This window comes from Rhinoraja longicauda, chromosome 38 (assembly GCF_053455715.1).
Source record: "Rhinoraja longicauda isolate Sanriku21f chromosome 38, sRhiLon1.1, whole genome shotgun sequence".
Taxonomy (NCBI): domain Eukaryota; kingdom Metazoa; phylum Chordata; class Chondrichthyes; order Rajiformes; family Arhynchobatidae; genus Rhinoraja; species Rhinoraja longicauda.
Window position 1 is genome coordinate 10,353,678 of NC_135990.1, and position 16,209 is coordinate 10,369,886.

Here is a 16,209-nt window from a genome sequence, read left to right on the forward strand (position 1 = left end):
TAAACTACCCAAACGAAATATGAGGTGCTGTTCCTCCAATTTGCACTGGGCCTCACTCTGACAATGGAGGAGGCCCAGGGCAGAAAAGTTAGACTGGGAGTGGGAGGGGGAGTTGGCGTGCTGAGCCACTGGGAGATCAGGTTGGTTAAGACGGACTGAGCGGAGGTGTTGAGCGAAACGATCGCCGAGCCTGTGTTTGGCCTCGCCGATGTAGAGAAGTTGACATCTGGAACAGCGGATACAGTAGATGAGGTTGGAGGAGGTGCAAGTGAACCTCTGCCTCACCGGGAAAGACTGTTTGGGTCTTTGGATGGAGTCGAGGGGGGGAGGTTGTGAAAGATTGTTATTGTAGGACCACTCAACTGGTTGATCTTTTAAATTTAATCATCTAAAGTTATCTACCAACTGAGTGAATGTAAAACTCAACTAAGAAACGAAAAAAAAAATTCCAATGGGCATCCTAAATGTGCTGGTACTGGGCATTTTATAATAGTTTCATTTACCAGTGGATATGTGTAGTCATTGTGCTGAGGGTTTTGTAGCATCAAGCTACATATAAGATTATTAAGGGATTGGACACGCTAGAGGCAGGAAACATGTTCCCAATGTTGGGGGAGTCCAGAACCAGGGGCCACGGTTTAAGAATAAGGGGTAGGCCATTTAGAACGGAGATGAGGAAAAAACCTTTTCACTCAGAGAGTTGTAAATCTGTGGTATTCTCTGCCTCAGAAGGCAGTGGAGGCCAATTCTCTGAATGCTTTCAAGAGAGAGTTAGATAGAGCTCTTAATGATCGGGGAGTCAGGGGGTATGGGGAGAGGGCAGGAACGGGGTACTGATTGGCCATGATCACATTGAATGGCGGTGCTGGCTCGGCGGGCCGAATGGCCTACTCCTGCACCTATTGTCTATTGTCAAACTGACAGATCAGTTGCCATAGAACAGTGGCCACTGGTGCAGCAACAGAGTTAAAGGCAGTTGTGTTGAAAGTTGAGTGGCTGTGAATATATTTAGGAACCGAGCTACTGATTTGGCTAACAACCTATTTCTAATGAAAGGGCGGTTGTGTCTGTTAGCCACGTGATTAGTGAGTCTCTGCAATAGATCCGCCATAGTTCTCCTCTGTCCTTCTGCCAATTTGCTTCAACAAGGATGTAAAGAAACAAAATCCTGACATGAACTTCAAAAGTCGGTTTACTTCTTGACTGCAGAAACACTTTTCCCACAAGAGTTTTACCCGTCTTGTCCCCTCAGTTTTTGTTATTCTGCGGAGAAGATTTGAATGTAAAGCCTGTTTTCTATTGGGGAAAATATCAACCCCAATTAAATAAATCCCAGGAGCAAGGAGTCGTACGCCTCAGAAGACCCGGCTTTGAAACTGGTGGATTCTACACAAGCACAGGTCTCAAATTGGGATGGAGCCACCGGGGTCATGAGTTTGTGGGGTGGTATTGCTGCCTTAGAGTGTCAGAGACCCGAGTTTGATCCTGACCACGGGTGCTGTGTGTACGGAGTTTGTACGTTCTCCATGTGACCTGCGCAGGTTTGCCACGACTGCTCCAGTGTCCTCCCACACTCCAAAGACGTACAGTTTAGTAGTTTAATTTGGCTTTGGTAAAATTGTAAATTGTCCCTTGTGTGTACAATAGTGCTAGTGTACAGGGTGATTGTTGGTCGGCGTGGACAGTGGGCCGAAGGGCCTGTTTCCACGCTGTATCTCGGGTCCAAAGTCAGGAATAGCGACTTTCTTCTAACCAACATTTCCTCCAGGCCCAGATGGAGCGGATGTGGAGTGGGTGTTTCCAGTAGTGGGAGAGTCTAGGAATAGAGGGCACAGCCTCAGAATAAAAGGACGTACCTTCAGAATGGCGATGAAGAGGAATTTCTTTAACCAGATGGTGGTGAATCTGTGGAATTCATTGCCGCAGACATCTGTGGAGACCAAAGGTAGACACAAAATGCTGGAGTAACTCAGCAGGTCAGGCAGCATCTCAGGAGAGAAGGAATGGGTGACGTTTCAGGTCGAGACCCTTCTTCAGACTGTGGAGACCATGTCGTTGCGTATTTTTAAAGCAGAGATTGTTGGTTTTTGATTAGTAAGGACGTCAAGGTTACAGCGAGAAGGCAGGAGAATGGGATTGAGCGGGAAATATAGATCAGCCATGTTCAAATGGCAAAGAAGACTAGATGGCAGAATGGCCTCATTCTGCTCGTATGTGATATTGTCTTCATCAGTTTCCTGAACTAACTTGCATAATTCTACCTCAAGAAGCTGGAGTAACTCAGCGGGTCAGACAGCATCTCTGGAGAAAAGAAATAGGTGACATTTTGGGTTGAGACCCGAAACGTCTGCTAATCCTTTTCTCCAGAGATGCTGTCTGACCCGCTGAGTTACTCCGGCTTTTTGTGTCTATCATTGGTTTAAAGCCGCATCTGTAGTTCCTTCCTACACTAATTCCACCCCAAATTGGCTGGGAATGATTGCCGTCGTGGATTACTTGCCACCACTCCTGAGAGAACACAATTAGTGCCACGTTTGTCTGTGAACATCCTGTTATAAGTGGAAGAAATAGAAATGAGTGATTTCAGCGCCGTGAAAAACTAATTGATGACTGAAATCCGAACTGTGATGCATCCACTTATGCCTAACCTGGAATGAAAATGGGGTGTCAGTCCTGATTCCTGATGTACAGCCCCTTGAGATTCTGCCTCATAACCAGTTCTGTGCAATTTTCTTGTGAACTTAACGTCACTTTTTTAAAATGCTTATCACTATTTTTGGAGTGTCAGTAAATTAACAGCTGTTGAAGATAAGTAGTTTCCTTCATTCCAATTATACAAGAATAGTGCTATATCTGGGCCTGTGTACATGCTTGCAGTGTGTGGAGCATCAGATACAGTTGCTTACATTTGAGTAGCTACTTCTGGTAATGCTGAATTTTGCCTGAATACTTTGGGGTGTCTGCAATGAGGGTAAAAGAATCCTTGCCATTCTCAATGATGTTCATTCGACAAATTGTACAGTTGAAACAGCAGTTACGTAGATACATAGACAATAGGTGCAGGAGGAGGCCATTCGGCCGTTCGAGCCAGTATCGCCATTCATTGCGATCATGGCTGATCAGTACCCCGTTCCTGCCTTCTCCCCATACCCCTTGATTCCTCTAGCCCCCAGAGCTCTATCTAACTCTCTTAAATCCATCCAGTGATTTGGCCTCCACTGCCCTCTGCGGCAGAGAATTCCACAAATTCACAACTCTCTGGGTGAAAACGTTTCTTCTCACCTGAGTTTTAAATGGCCTCCCCTTTATTCTAAGACTGTGTGGCCCCTGGTTATGGGCTCGCCCAACAATGGGAACATTTTTCCTGCATCTAGCTTGTCCAGTCCTTATTCTGTCGAATTAGTTCTCAGGCATAGACAATAGACAATAGGTGCAGGAGTAGGCCATTCGGCCCTTCGAGCCAACACCGCCATTCAATGTGATCATGGCTGATCATTCTCAATCAGTACCCCGTTCCTGCCTTCTCCCCATACCCCCTGACTCCGCTATCCTTAAGAGCTCTATCTAACTCTCTCTTGAATGCATCCAGTGAATCGGCCTCCACTGCCTTCTGAGGCAGAGAATTCCACAGATTCACAACTCTGGGTGAAAAAGTCTTTCCTCGTCTCAGTTCTAAATGGCCTCCCACTTATTCTTAAACTGTGGCCCCTGGTTCTTTGCTAGGAATATCCTCCAGGATATGCAGTGAACTACTAGCTCCATGACTGAAAACTTGCACAGCTGTAATGACTCGAGGAGCTGCAGATGCTGGAAGCTTGAGTAAAACGCAAAATGCTGGAGGAACTCAGCGGGTCAGGCAGCATCTGTCCAGGGAAGGTAGACACAAAAAGCTGGAGTAACTCAGTGGGACAGGCAGCTTCTCTGGAGAGAAGGAATGGGTGACCTTTCGGGTCAAGACCCTTCTTCAGACTGAAGCACTGAAGTTCCTCCAGCATTTTGCGTTTTACTCAAGCTTCCAGCATCTGCAGTTCCTCGAATCTTTACAGCTGTGCAAGTTTCCAGTCATGGAGCTAGTTTTTTAAAAAAAGATACAGCGCAGATACAGCGGTGGACACACGCCCACCGTGTCCGCGCCGATCCCCGCACATTAACGCTATCCTACACACATGAGAGACAATTTTTACATTTACCAAGCCAATTAACTTACAAACCTGTACCCCTTTGGAGTGTGGGAGGAAACTGAAGATCTCGGGGAATAAAAACATGCAGGTCACGGGGAGAACGTACAAACTCCGTACAGACAGCGCCCGTAGTCGGGATCGAACATGGGTCTCCGGCGCTGCATTCGCTGTAAGGCGGCAACTCTACCGCTGCGCCACCGTGCCGCCCTAAAAGCATATCCTGGAGGATATTCCGAACAACTGCTGATTCAACTTAAAGTTTGTCGAAGGAACTTCAGACTGAAGAAGGGTCTCCAAGGCAACCGAACCAACCAACCAAGAACTACTGAGCTACTAGTAGTATAAGAAGATAACTGCAGATGCTGGTACAAATCGAAGGTTTTTATTCACAAAATGCTGGAGTAACTCAGCAGGTCAGGCAGCATCTCGGGAGAGAAGGAATGGGTGACGTTTCGGGTCGAGACCCTTCTTCAGACTGAGCTACTAAAGTCCTGAGCTTCTATCTACCTCCATGGAGACCCTGGAACTATCTTTAATCGGACTTTATCTTGCACTAAAGGTTATTTCCTCTATCGTGTATCTGTACAAATAAACTAGTGTGGTTTATTGGTGGTGAACAGCTTTTAGTTGCTTGCTATCTTTTTACTCTTCCCATGCCGACAGTGTGCACCCCGCCCCATCAAACCTGGGTTTCAAGGGTGTGCTTTGAACCACAATAAATACATGGCACACTTCCAGCACCAATTTTGGGAAATGTAATTCTTTGGGAACATGTTCTCTCCAGTTTTATCTCTAATGTGTGCTGTCAGATCCCTAATCGGCAGATGTTCTGGGTTGCTCATTACTAATTTGCTAACAGCTGCATTGGATGCCCACGCAAAGGCAGAATTTTTAACCACAAAACTACGAGACTTTGGCAAGTGGTTTTTGTGTCGAGGTGGCTGCCGTTCCTCCATCCTGTATGCCTTTCACAGTTGCCACACTTTCTACGAGGTGAATATGCAGCTACTGCATTCACTCACTGCGTATCTGTGTTTGTGAACTGTCCCCCTGTTAAAATGCCTGGGCGGTCACGGTGGCGCAGCGGTAGAGTTGCTGCCTTACAGCGAATGCAGCGCCGGAGACAGGTTCGATCCTGACTACGGGCGCCACCTGTACGGAGTTTGTACGTTCTCCCCGTGACCTGCGTGGGTTTTCTCCGAGATCTTCGGTTTCCTCCCACACTCCAAAGACGTGCAGGTATGTAGGTTAATTGGCTGGGTAAATGTAAAAATTGTCCCTGGTGTGTGTAGGATAGTGTTAATGTGCGGGGATCGCTGGGCGGCGCGGACTCGGTGGGCCGAAGGGCCTGTTTCCACGCTGTATCTCTAAAAAAAAAATCTAAATCTAAATTTAAAATGCAGTTCAGGGCACCAAGTTCGTGGAGCTGCTGCCTCACAGTGCCAGAGACCTGCCAGAAAGAATGGGTCGACTCTGCTTGTATTCACTGGAATTTAGACGGATGAGAGGGCATCTTATAGAAACATATAAAATTCTTAAGGGATTGAACGGGCTAGATGCGGGAAAAATGTTCCCCATGTTGGGGGAGTCCAGAACCAGGGGGTCACAGTTTAAGAATAAGGGGTAGGCCATTTAGAACTGAGATGAGGAAAAACTTTTTTACCCAGAGAGTTGTGAATCTGTGGAATTCTCTGCCACAGAAGGCAGTGGAGGCCAATTCACTGGATGTTTCCAAGCGAGAGTTAGATAGAGCTCTTGGGACTAATGGAATCAAGGGATGTGGGGAGAAAGCAGGAACTGGGTACTGTTTTTGGATGATCAGCCATGATCATATTGAATGGCGGTGCTGGCTCGAAGGGCCGAATGACCTACTCCTGCACCTATTTTTCTGTTTCTACCTGGTTTCGATGCTGACCTCTGGTGCTGCCCGTGTGGAGTTTGCATGTTCTCCCAGTGACCACGTGCATGCTCCGACTTTATCCCACATCCCAAAGACAAGCAGGTTTGGAGGTTAGACTGAAGAACGTTTCCGACCGAAACCTATTCTTTTTCTCCAGAGATGCTACCTGACCTGCTGAGTTACTCCAGCATTTTGTGTCTATCATCGGTATAAACCAGCATCTGCAGTTCCTTCCTACACAGGTTTGGAGGTTAATTGGCCTCTGTAAATTGACCCTAGTGTGTCGAGAGTGGATAAGAAAGTAGTATAACACAGAACTAATGTGCATGAGTGAACAATGGTCGGCGTGGACTCAATGGGCCGAATGGCCTGTTTCCATGCTGTATCTCTAAATCAGGGGTTCGCAACCTTTTTCGTCCAGTTTACCCCTGGCATCTTTTCGAAAGTAAATTTACCCCCACCCTGTTTTGTTCAGTAATTTGAGTTTACACTTCTACCATAATAAAACAACCGACAAAGGGGAATTTTTTTAATGCTGTTTTTAACATTATTATTTTGTTCAAATTTACCCCCTGGGTAGGCAAAATATACCCCAGGTTGGGAACCCTTGCACTAAATGCTAAACTCTATAAAGTAAAATTGGCAATTGCATTTTGACGAATATCGCAATGGATCTCTCAACTGTTCCAAACTGCAAGTACGGTGAGCAAATTGTTCAAATAATTTGCACACAGCAAGCAGGGTACTCATTCATTTTTGGAGGTATTCAAGGGGTCTGGGTAGCAAGTCGTTCACTTACTGCTGTTCACCTGACTCTGGGTTCTGTTCATGTCCAAATTAATCACCATTGGCATAATACCAAATCTGAAAGCTGATACCTCTGCCTGTGGCGGCTCCCGAGGGTCGGGCCATACCACTCACGACCCCTCGGCACGGGAATGGGTCGAGCCAAGGAGGCGGACTTCGGCCGGGAGTATAAAGGTCAAGGACCGCATGACTCTCATTCCCTTTTGGAGTTCCAGAGATACAGTAAACACGCTTTTGTTAACCTTGCCTACTTGTCGTTCTTTTGGCCTACTTGGCCCACTACACTGGTGACCCCGAACGGTCCATTATAGAAAAAATGGACATTGACCAGCCGGTGCGGGTTGCACAGCCTCGGCCGCGCGGGCGCCCCCCTTTACAAGTGCCTCCAACACCGCACCCGCCGATCCCCTCATCTCGACCGGTATTTGTACCCCCTTCTCCGCCCCCGTTTGTCCCTTCAGCTGAGCCCCCGCCAGACCCCCCGTCGGACGGGTACCGTACACGGTTCGGTCGACTAGTGCGACCACCGGTGCGCTTCGTGCCTCTGGTTCTGGGGGGGGGTCCTGTGGCGGCTCCCGAGGGTCGGGCCATACCACTCACGACCCCTCGGCACGGGAATGGGTCGAGCCAAGGAGGCGGACTTCGGCCGGGAGTATAAAGGTCAAGGACCGCATGACTCTCATTCCCTTTTGGAGTTCCAGAGATACAGTAAACACGCTTTTGTTAACCTTGCCTACTTGTCGTTCTTTTGGCCTACTTGGCCCACTAACACTGCCTCTCGTTCTGCACCAGTGTTCAGCCTAATGGCGACACAAGCAGAGACTTGTATCGTGGGGCAGCAGGGTTGCACAGGGGTAGAGTTGCTGCTTTACAGCGCCAGAGACCCGGGTTCGATCCTGACTGCGGGTGCTGTCTGTACGGAGTTTGCACGTTCTCCCCGTAACGTGTGTCAGTTTTCGCAGATCTTTGGATTCCTCCCATGCACCCAAGACAGAGAGATTTTTCGCTAAATTGGCTTGGTATAAATGTAAATTGTCCCTAGTGTGTGTCGGATAGTGTTAATGAGTGGTCGGTACAAACTCGGTGGGCCGAGGGGCTTGTTTCCATGCTGTATCTCTGAACTAAAACTAAGCTAAAAACACAAAGTGCTGGAGGAACTCAAAGGGTCAAGCAGCATCTGTGGAAGTAATGGGTTGAGTGTTTCAGGTTAAGATCTTACTGTCAGTCCATAGCTGGGTCCCAATGTTTATCCATTCCCTCCACAAATGCTGCCTGGCCCGCTGAGTTCCTTGTTTTTTGTGTTCAGTTCATAAGCGATAGGAGTAGAATTAAGCCATTTGATCCAACAAGTCTACTCTGCCATTCAATCATGGCTGATCTATGTCTCCCTCCTAACCCCATTCTCCTGCCTTCTCCCCATAACCCCTGACACCCGCACTAATCAATTCAGCCTAAGTTGTACGTGTGTCCTTCAGTTGGACTTGAAACTCTCACCGTCTCGTTTTTAAGTCCAGAGTTTTATGGGTGGCACGTTGGCTTAGAAGTTGAGTTGCTGCCTTAGCGCCAGGCACCCGGGTTTAATCCTGATTTCGGGTGCTTACCTGTATGGAGTTTGTATGTTCTCCTCGTAACCTGCATAGGTTTTCTCTGGGATCTCCAGTTTCCTCCCACACTCCAGATACGTACAGGCTTGTAGGTTAATTGACTTGGTATAATTGTAAATTGTCCCTTGCGTAGGTTTGCAGGGATCGGTGGTCGGAACGGACTTAGTGGGCCGAAGTGCCTGTTTCTGCACTGTTTCTCTAAACTAAACTAAACTAAACTTGTCTATTGTCTAAAGTAAGCCAGGTACGCCAACCTGGATGTGACTAGTTCCACGCGAGCCTGGGACAGAACTAACTGAGCTTGTGTGTGCTGTATATGTGAACAATGACTTCAGAGGTTCATGTGACATTTCCTTTATTTAATTGATGGTCTGATGTTGAACGTTCCATTTTAGGGATATTGGGAACCGACTGGAAATACGGAAGAGTGTCGACGCGTGCCTTCGAACGCCAAATTTTATTCAGTCCTTAGAACACGTGCAGGCAAGGGTCACACTATCATTTAGCAAGCGTGGAGACCTGGCTTTGTACCTCACCAGCCCCATGGGGACAAGGTCCATTCTGTTGCCACTAAGGTATGAAGTTACTGTTGAATAATCCTTTGATTAATGAATAATGTCCTTTGAAGAATGACTGAAAACGGTCAATTTTACCGCATAGTTTCTACAGATTACATTTTTTTTGGTCATTTTTATTGGGGATTTTGACGTTTCGTGCAATGCCATATTCCACAAAGCTGAAGTGGTTGGGGGTGTTTTTTGGCACCTGGATATCAGTGAAGGCCAGCACATACTCTAAATTTTTATTTGCTCCTGGAAAGTGGTGGTGAGCTAACCTCTCGAACTGCAACAGTGCTTCTGGTGCCAGTAATCTGGTGGAAGTCCTTATTAAGTTTGTCCTTGGATTTAGATCGGAGGTAGATGGAGAGAAGAGGAATTCATCCTTAGCATATGAGCTAGACACAGAAAGCTGGAGTAACTCAGCGGGTCATAAGATCATGTGACCGGAGCAGAATTAGGCCATTCGGCCCATTAAGTCTACTCCGCCATTCACACCACATCCTGGAGACTGCATCTCTGGAAAAAAGGAATAGGTGAGGTTTTGGGTCGAGACTCTTCCTTCTCCAGCTTTTTGTGTCTATCTTTGATTTAAACCAGCATCTGTTTCTTCCTACACACTTTGCATATGAGAGTTCATTCAAGAGTCTGGTAACAGCGGGGAAGAAGTTGCTCCTGAATCTGGCGGTGCATGGTTTCAAGCTTAAAATATGTTCTGCCTGAGGAGAGGGAATAACCAGGGTGTGAGTGGTCTTGATTACATTGCCTATCATGCAGTGTAAATAGGTTTAGGTTGATTATAAATCTCATTTAATGTGCAATCAATAATTCACCTGATCTCATTGATGGTTTTAAATTCACCGTTTACATGCTTTGAACTCTACGTTAAATGCTTTACCTTTTACCGTTTTACATGCTTTAATCCCCTGTCTATATGTATTGTATTGTATTGCACTGTCTAATTGTCTTGCACTGTATGGTATTGTACTGCACTGTCATCCCCTGTCTATATGTTTTGCATCTGTATTGCACTATGGTCCCCAGAGGCACTCTGTTTCGTCCCATTCGTTGCATGATCTGTAAGGAGTGGAATAACAAATAAACTATCTATCTACCTATCTATTATTGTGTACTGAGGTACAGTAAAAAGCTTTGTTTCAAGTACTCTCAAATCGAATCAGAAAATATTATACATAAATGCATAATATCCTGATCTCCCGGTGGCTGAGCACTTCAACTCCCCCTCTCTGACCTTTCTATCATGGGCCTCCTCCAGTGCCATAGTGAGGCCCACTGGAAATAGGAGGAACAGCACCTCATATTTCGCTTGGGCAGCTTGCAGCCCAGCGGTATGAACATTGACTTCTCCAACTTTAGATAGTTCCTCTGTCCCTCTCTTCCCCCCCCCCCCCCCCTTCCCAGTTCTCCCTCTATCTTCCTGTCTCCACCTATATCCTTTCTTTGTCCCGCCCCCCCCCCCCCCCCCCCTGACATCAGTCTGAAGAAGGGTCTGGACCCGATGGGAAGCAGTCTACCTCAGTTACACTAATTTATGGAGTTAAAGGAGGAGGGGTGCAGGAAGGGGGAGGAGGAGGCTAGTTAGCGTGATGTATTGGACTGCACTCACAAGTCAGTAATTGTTTGTGGTCTTGGGCAGAGTTCGAGCCATACGGAGCTGTGATGCATTCCGATAGGTTTAGTTTATTGTCACGCGTGCCGAGGTACAGTGAAAAGTTTTTGTTGCGCGCCAACCAGTCAGCGGAAAGACTCCACATGATTACAATCGAGCCAACCCCAGTGTACAGATACATGATAAAGGGAATAACGTTTAGTGCAAGGTAAAGTCTGATTAACAATAGTCTGAGGGTCTCCAATGAGGTAGAGGGGGGAGGGGAGGGGGGGGGGGGGTGTCAGGAGGTCAGTTGTTGATAGGATGGTTCAGTTGCCTGATAACAGCTGGAAAGAAATCTGGAGCTGGACATTCAGATGCTTTCTAAGGTGCATCTGTGGAAATTGGTAAGAGTTGTAAAATTCTAATGGGTCATGGAGTAACTGCTAAGAGGTTACTTCAGCCAAGGAATCAAGAACTGGATGCCAGGGACTCGAGGTAAAAGATTTGCTATTCAAGATTTGGGCAAGAAGAAATTTTCTCGGCATGGAGTCACAATTTTGTTTGAACTGTCGACCAAGATGAGGTTTTGTACTTGAGTATACTCAAGATGGGAATTGGAAAAAAATAGGTTTCAGGTTAGGAGAACAATGTTGGCTGTCGTAGGGTCGTAGAGTCAAAGTGTGGAAACAGGCCCTTCAGCCCAACTTGCCCACAACGGCCTACATGTCCCAGCTACACTAGTCCCACCAGCCTGCGTTTGGCCCATATTCCTCCAAACCTGTCCTATCCATGTACCTGTCTAACTGTTTCTTAGACATTGGGATAATCCCTGCCACAACTACATCCTCTGGCAGCTTGTTCCATACACCCACCACCCTTTGTGTGAAAAAGGTTCCCCTCAGATTCCTATTAAATCTTTTCCCCTTCACCTTAAAGCTATGCCCTCTGGTTCTCGATTCCCCATTACTCTGGACAAGAGACTCTGTGCATCTACCCCATCTATTCATGGTTTTATACACCTCTATAAGATCACCCTTCATCCTCCTGCGTTCCAAGGAATAGAGTCCCAGCCTACTCAACCTCTCCCTATAGCTCAGACCCTCGAGACCTGGCAACATCCTCGTAAATCTTCTCTGTGCCCTTTCCAGCTTGACTACATCTTTCCTCCAATGTGGTGCCCAGAACGTTTCTGAATAACAAAGCAGGGGGGGATTGGGTGTTGTTGAGTGACCTGTTCCTGAAGTACTGAGCTGCACGTTTTTGTTGCCGACAGACAACGTGACTATTCGTCTGAGGGATTTACAGACTGGGCCTTCATGTCCACGCATTCATGGGACGAAAAAGCAACCGGAGAGTGGGTGCTGGAACTGGAGAACATGTCTGACCAAAACAACTATGGTTTGTATTTACAATACTGGCCCATAGTATCTTGTCTGATTCCTTACCTCCAGACCCGCTGAGTTACTCCAGCATTTTGTATCTGCCTTCCCTCTGAGGTATGTCTCCTCTACAGAGCTGACATGGAGGACCTGCAATACATAACAGCTCCTGTCCTTGCTGCTGAGTTCTTGTGTCCTTTGATGCTCTATTCCACTGTACAACTTGCTCTCAGATCCCCTGTCTCGAAGAGGCATGAGTCCCGCTCCATATGAAAACATTTCGGCAACTGCCACCTTTGTGCATCTGACGACAACCTTCGATCATTGCCCCATTTTGGAAACATGGAAATGTTTGCATACAGGATCAATTCAGCATCTCCAATCAAATTGTGTACAGTCCCTTTAGCACAGCACATCCTTTGGAGCTGTGTTATGTCACCTATATTATCACTCCGTGTTCTTTCTGTAAACTATATCACCTCCCGTTTCTCTGTGTTAAATTTCAGTAGCTTCTTGTGCACACTTTCTGCCAGCTAAACTGCATCCTTCGAGATAGCCCTTCGAGATACAGTGCGGAAACAGGCCCTTCAGCCCACCGGGTCCGCACTCACCAGCGCTCACACTAACTCTGCATTACACACCAGGGCCAATTAACCCGCAAACCTGTACGCCGTTTGGAGTGCGAGGGGAAACCGGTACGTCCGGAGAAAACCCACACAGTCACGGGGAGAAGGTACAAACTCTGTGCAGACAGCGCCCGTGGTCAGAATCCAACCAGGGTCACTGGGTGCTGTAAGGCAGCAACTCTACCACTGTGTCACCCTCTTGAAGATTCCCTGCTCCTTCATGATACCTCCAAACCAGGTGTTTGCAGGTTTCAACCCCAGCTCCCAATAGCCGCACCTTGGTGGATGTTAATTCACCAACAAATATAAGCTCTCTCTGAGTTGGGTTTAGCCCCCGAGACCTGAAGGCAGTGTTTCAACTGCATCCACATGAGTCTGTCTGACATTTGCTCAGATGTTTCATGCATGTTCTGCTCATGCCACATCGAGCTCCTCCTTCATTTTATCTGCTGCCTTCAGTTCGGCATTTCCAAAAAAAACATTTTTAAAGTTTGAGAGCATAGAACAGTACAAGAACAGGCCCTTCAGCCCACAATCAGATGCCAAGCCAGATGCCAAGAACTTCTCTTATCTACCAGCACAAAATCCATTTAACTGTACAACTTCTTGCCCTTCTACCGTGGGGTAGACTGACTCCCCCCACCCCCCAATCTTTGCACATCCCCAATCCTTTCCACTCATCACTTTAATTACATGTTTCACGCATCATATTGTGTTATATGACTGTTGGCAGTCCAATTTCCCTCCTGGGATAAATCGTATCGTATACCCCTCCATTCCCTGCTTCTCTAAAAGCCTTTTAAAAGCCACTGTCATAACTGCCTCAACCACCAACTCTGGCAGAGCGTTCGAGACACTCTTTTCCACACTAATTTCTTGTCATTTTCTTACATCCTTGTAAAAGTGTGTAGTTTTTTTTAATATGTTTTTTTTTAAATTGCAACCAAGAAACTGGATGTATGATATTTATCTGTTCAGGAACCCTGAGGCAGTTTACACTGGTCCTTTACGGTACAGCGGCAGTTACCGATGATCAGCTCGATCTTGCCAACATCACGCTTCCCGCCAACTGCAAGACTCTGAACTTTCAACACGTGTGTGTGGGTAAGTCAGCAAAATAATGCCAGCCGAACTTTCTTCCCTTGAGTGCCCTCTATGGACAAGATTAAAATAATTCAGTCTGAAGAAGGGCCTCGACCCGAAACATTACCTATCCACGTTCTCTAGAGATGCTGCCTGACCCGCTGAGCTACTCCAGCACTTTATGTCTCTTTTTTTCTTTTCGTAAACCATCATCTGGATCGACCCGGGTTCGATCCCGACTACGGGCTAACTGAGTTGAATTGCAATGGGGAATTTGCAACTTTGATCTCGTGCAGAGCACTGTAATGCTTAAGATTGGATGCTGACACATCAGATTGTGCTATAATGCTATCCTCACAGTCATGGCAGAGTTATGGTTTGGTTTATTATTATTGACACATGCACCAAGATAGTGGAAAACCTTTGTGTGCTATCCAATTAAACCAAATTATAACGTACACGGAAGATAGAGACAAATGCTGGACTAACTCAGCAAGATCCATTACATAACTAGGGCAGGTTTGGAGGGATATGAACCAAGTGCAGGCAGGTGGAACTAGTGTAGCTGGGACATGTTGGATGGTGTGGGCAAGTTGGGCCGAAGGACCTGTTTTCCACACTGTATCACTCTATGACTCTGAGACAGGCAGCAACTCTGGAGAGGAGGAATGGGTGATGTTTCGTGTTGAGACCCTTCTTAAGACCCAGAGTCTGAAGAAGGGTCTCGACCCGAAACGTCACCCATTCCTTCTCTCCAGGGATGGTGCCTGTCTCGCTGAGTTACTCCAGCAATTTGTCTCTATCTTCCGTGTAAACCAGCATCTGCTGTTCCTTCCTACGCATTTCATACTATACATGGATGCAACCAGCCATACTTAAGCACAACAGCTTGTACTAAAAGAAAAATACCAGAGTGCAGAATATAGTGTAGAGCATTGCAGCGTTACAGTTAGAGAAAATCTCCAGTGTGTGCGCAATGAGTTAGATTGGAAAATTGGGGACATGCCCATTTGTGGAAGGAACTTTCAGTAGTCTGATAACAGAGCGGAAGAACCGATCGTTTCGCTCAACACCTTCGCTCAGTCCGCCTTAACCAACCTGATCTCCCGGTGGCTGAGCACTTCAACTCCCCCTCCCACTCCCAGTCTGACCTTTCTGTCATGGGCCTCCTCCAGTGCCATAGTGAGGCTCACCGGAAATTGGAGGAACAGCACCTCATATTTCGCTTGGGCAGCTTGCAACCCAGCGGTATGAACATCGACTTCTCCAACTTTAGATAGTTCCTCTGTCCCTCTCTTCCACTCCCCCTTCCCAGTTCTCCCTCTATCTTCCTGTCTCCACCTATCTTTGTCCCGCCCCCCTGACATCAGTCTGAAGAAAGGTCTCGACCCGAAACATCACCCATTCCCTCTCTCCTAGATGCTGCCTGACCTGCTGAGTTACTCCAGCATTGTGTGATAAGCAGAATCTGGTGATACATACGTTCAGTCCTTTGTATCTTCTGCCCGATGGGCGGAAGATGTGAAGTGTAGATGGAGTCGATGGTGGCGAGGCTGGTCTGTGTGATGGACTGGGCTACATCCACAACTCTGCATTTCAGTGAATTCAATGTCTCTTTATTGTCACATGCCTAGGCACAATGAAGGTAGACACTAAACACTGGAGTAACTCAGTGGGTCAGGCAGCATCTCAGGAAAGAAGGAATGGGTGATGTTTCGGGTCGAGACCCTTCTTCAGGAATGGGTGACGTTTCGGGTCGAGACCCGCCTTCAGGAATGGATGACGCTTCGGGTCGAGACCCTTCTACAGAAATGGGTGACGTTTCGGGTCGAGACCTGTCTTCAGGAATGGGTGACGTTTCGGGTCGAGGCCCTTCTACAGAAATGGGTGACATTTCGGGTCGAGACCTGCATTCAGGAATGGGTGACGTCACCCATTCCTTCTCTCCTGAGATGCTGCCTGACCCTCTGAGTTACTCCAGCATTTTGTGATACCTTCGATTTGTACCAGCATCTGCAGTTATCATCCTACCTCGCGCAGTGCAATTCTTTGCTTTTGCATATAACCCGGCAAAATCACACAGCAGTCCTCACCTGGGCAAAACACGAAAGAGATGCCAGGTTTCTGGCGCTGACAAAGACTCGAGGAAACTTGTGGTCTTGGGCGCGGCGGTTTGCAAATCAAGCTCTCGTGCATCCTCATAGCATGATTCCTCTGGTGCATCCGGAGAACTAGGAGTTGTTGGAAACCAGTTAAACCTCCACAGTTGGTGTTATTGACGCCGAGGAACTTGAAGCTCTTGACCAAAGATACTGGAGGAGCATGATGGACCACTCCGTCAAAATCGCCTGCACTGAAGTGTAGTATGCTATGCCTCTCGCAGTGTAATCAGTGTTTTGGGGGAACGGTATGTGTGATGATACCATTAAAATGCAGAATATATCTCATCTATCAATTCAC

General features: G+C 47.1%; 1 protein-coding gene across 1 annotated transcript in view; it reads left to right on the top strand.

Moving 5' to 3' along the window:
- Positions 1–16,209, top strand: part of LOC144610907 (furin-like) — a 125,993-nt gene that overhangs the window by 96,848 nt on the left and 12,936 nt on the right. The window contains exons 12-14 of the mRNA XM_078429897.1: positions 8,888–9,067; positions 11,935–12,059; positions 13,645–13,770. Of these exons, the coding sequence (XP_078286023.1) occupies positions 8,888–9,067; positions 11,935–12,059; positions 13,645–13,770 (431 nt within the window). The remainder of the gene's footprint in view (positions 1–8,887; positions 9,068–11,934; positions 12,060–13,644; positions 13,771–16,209) is intronic.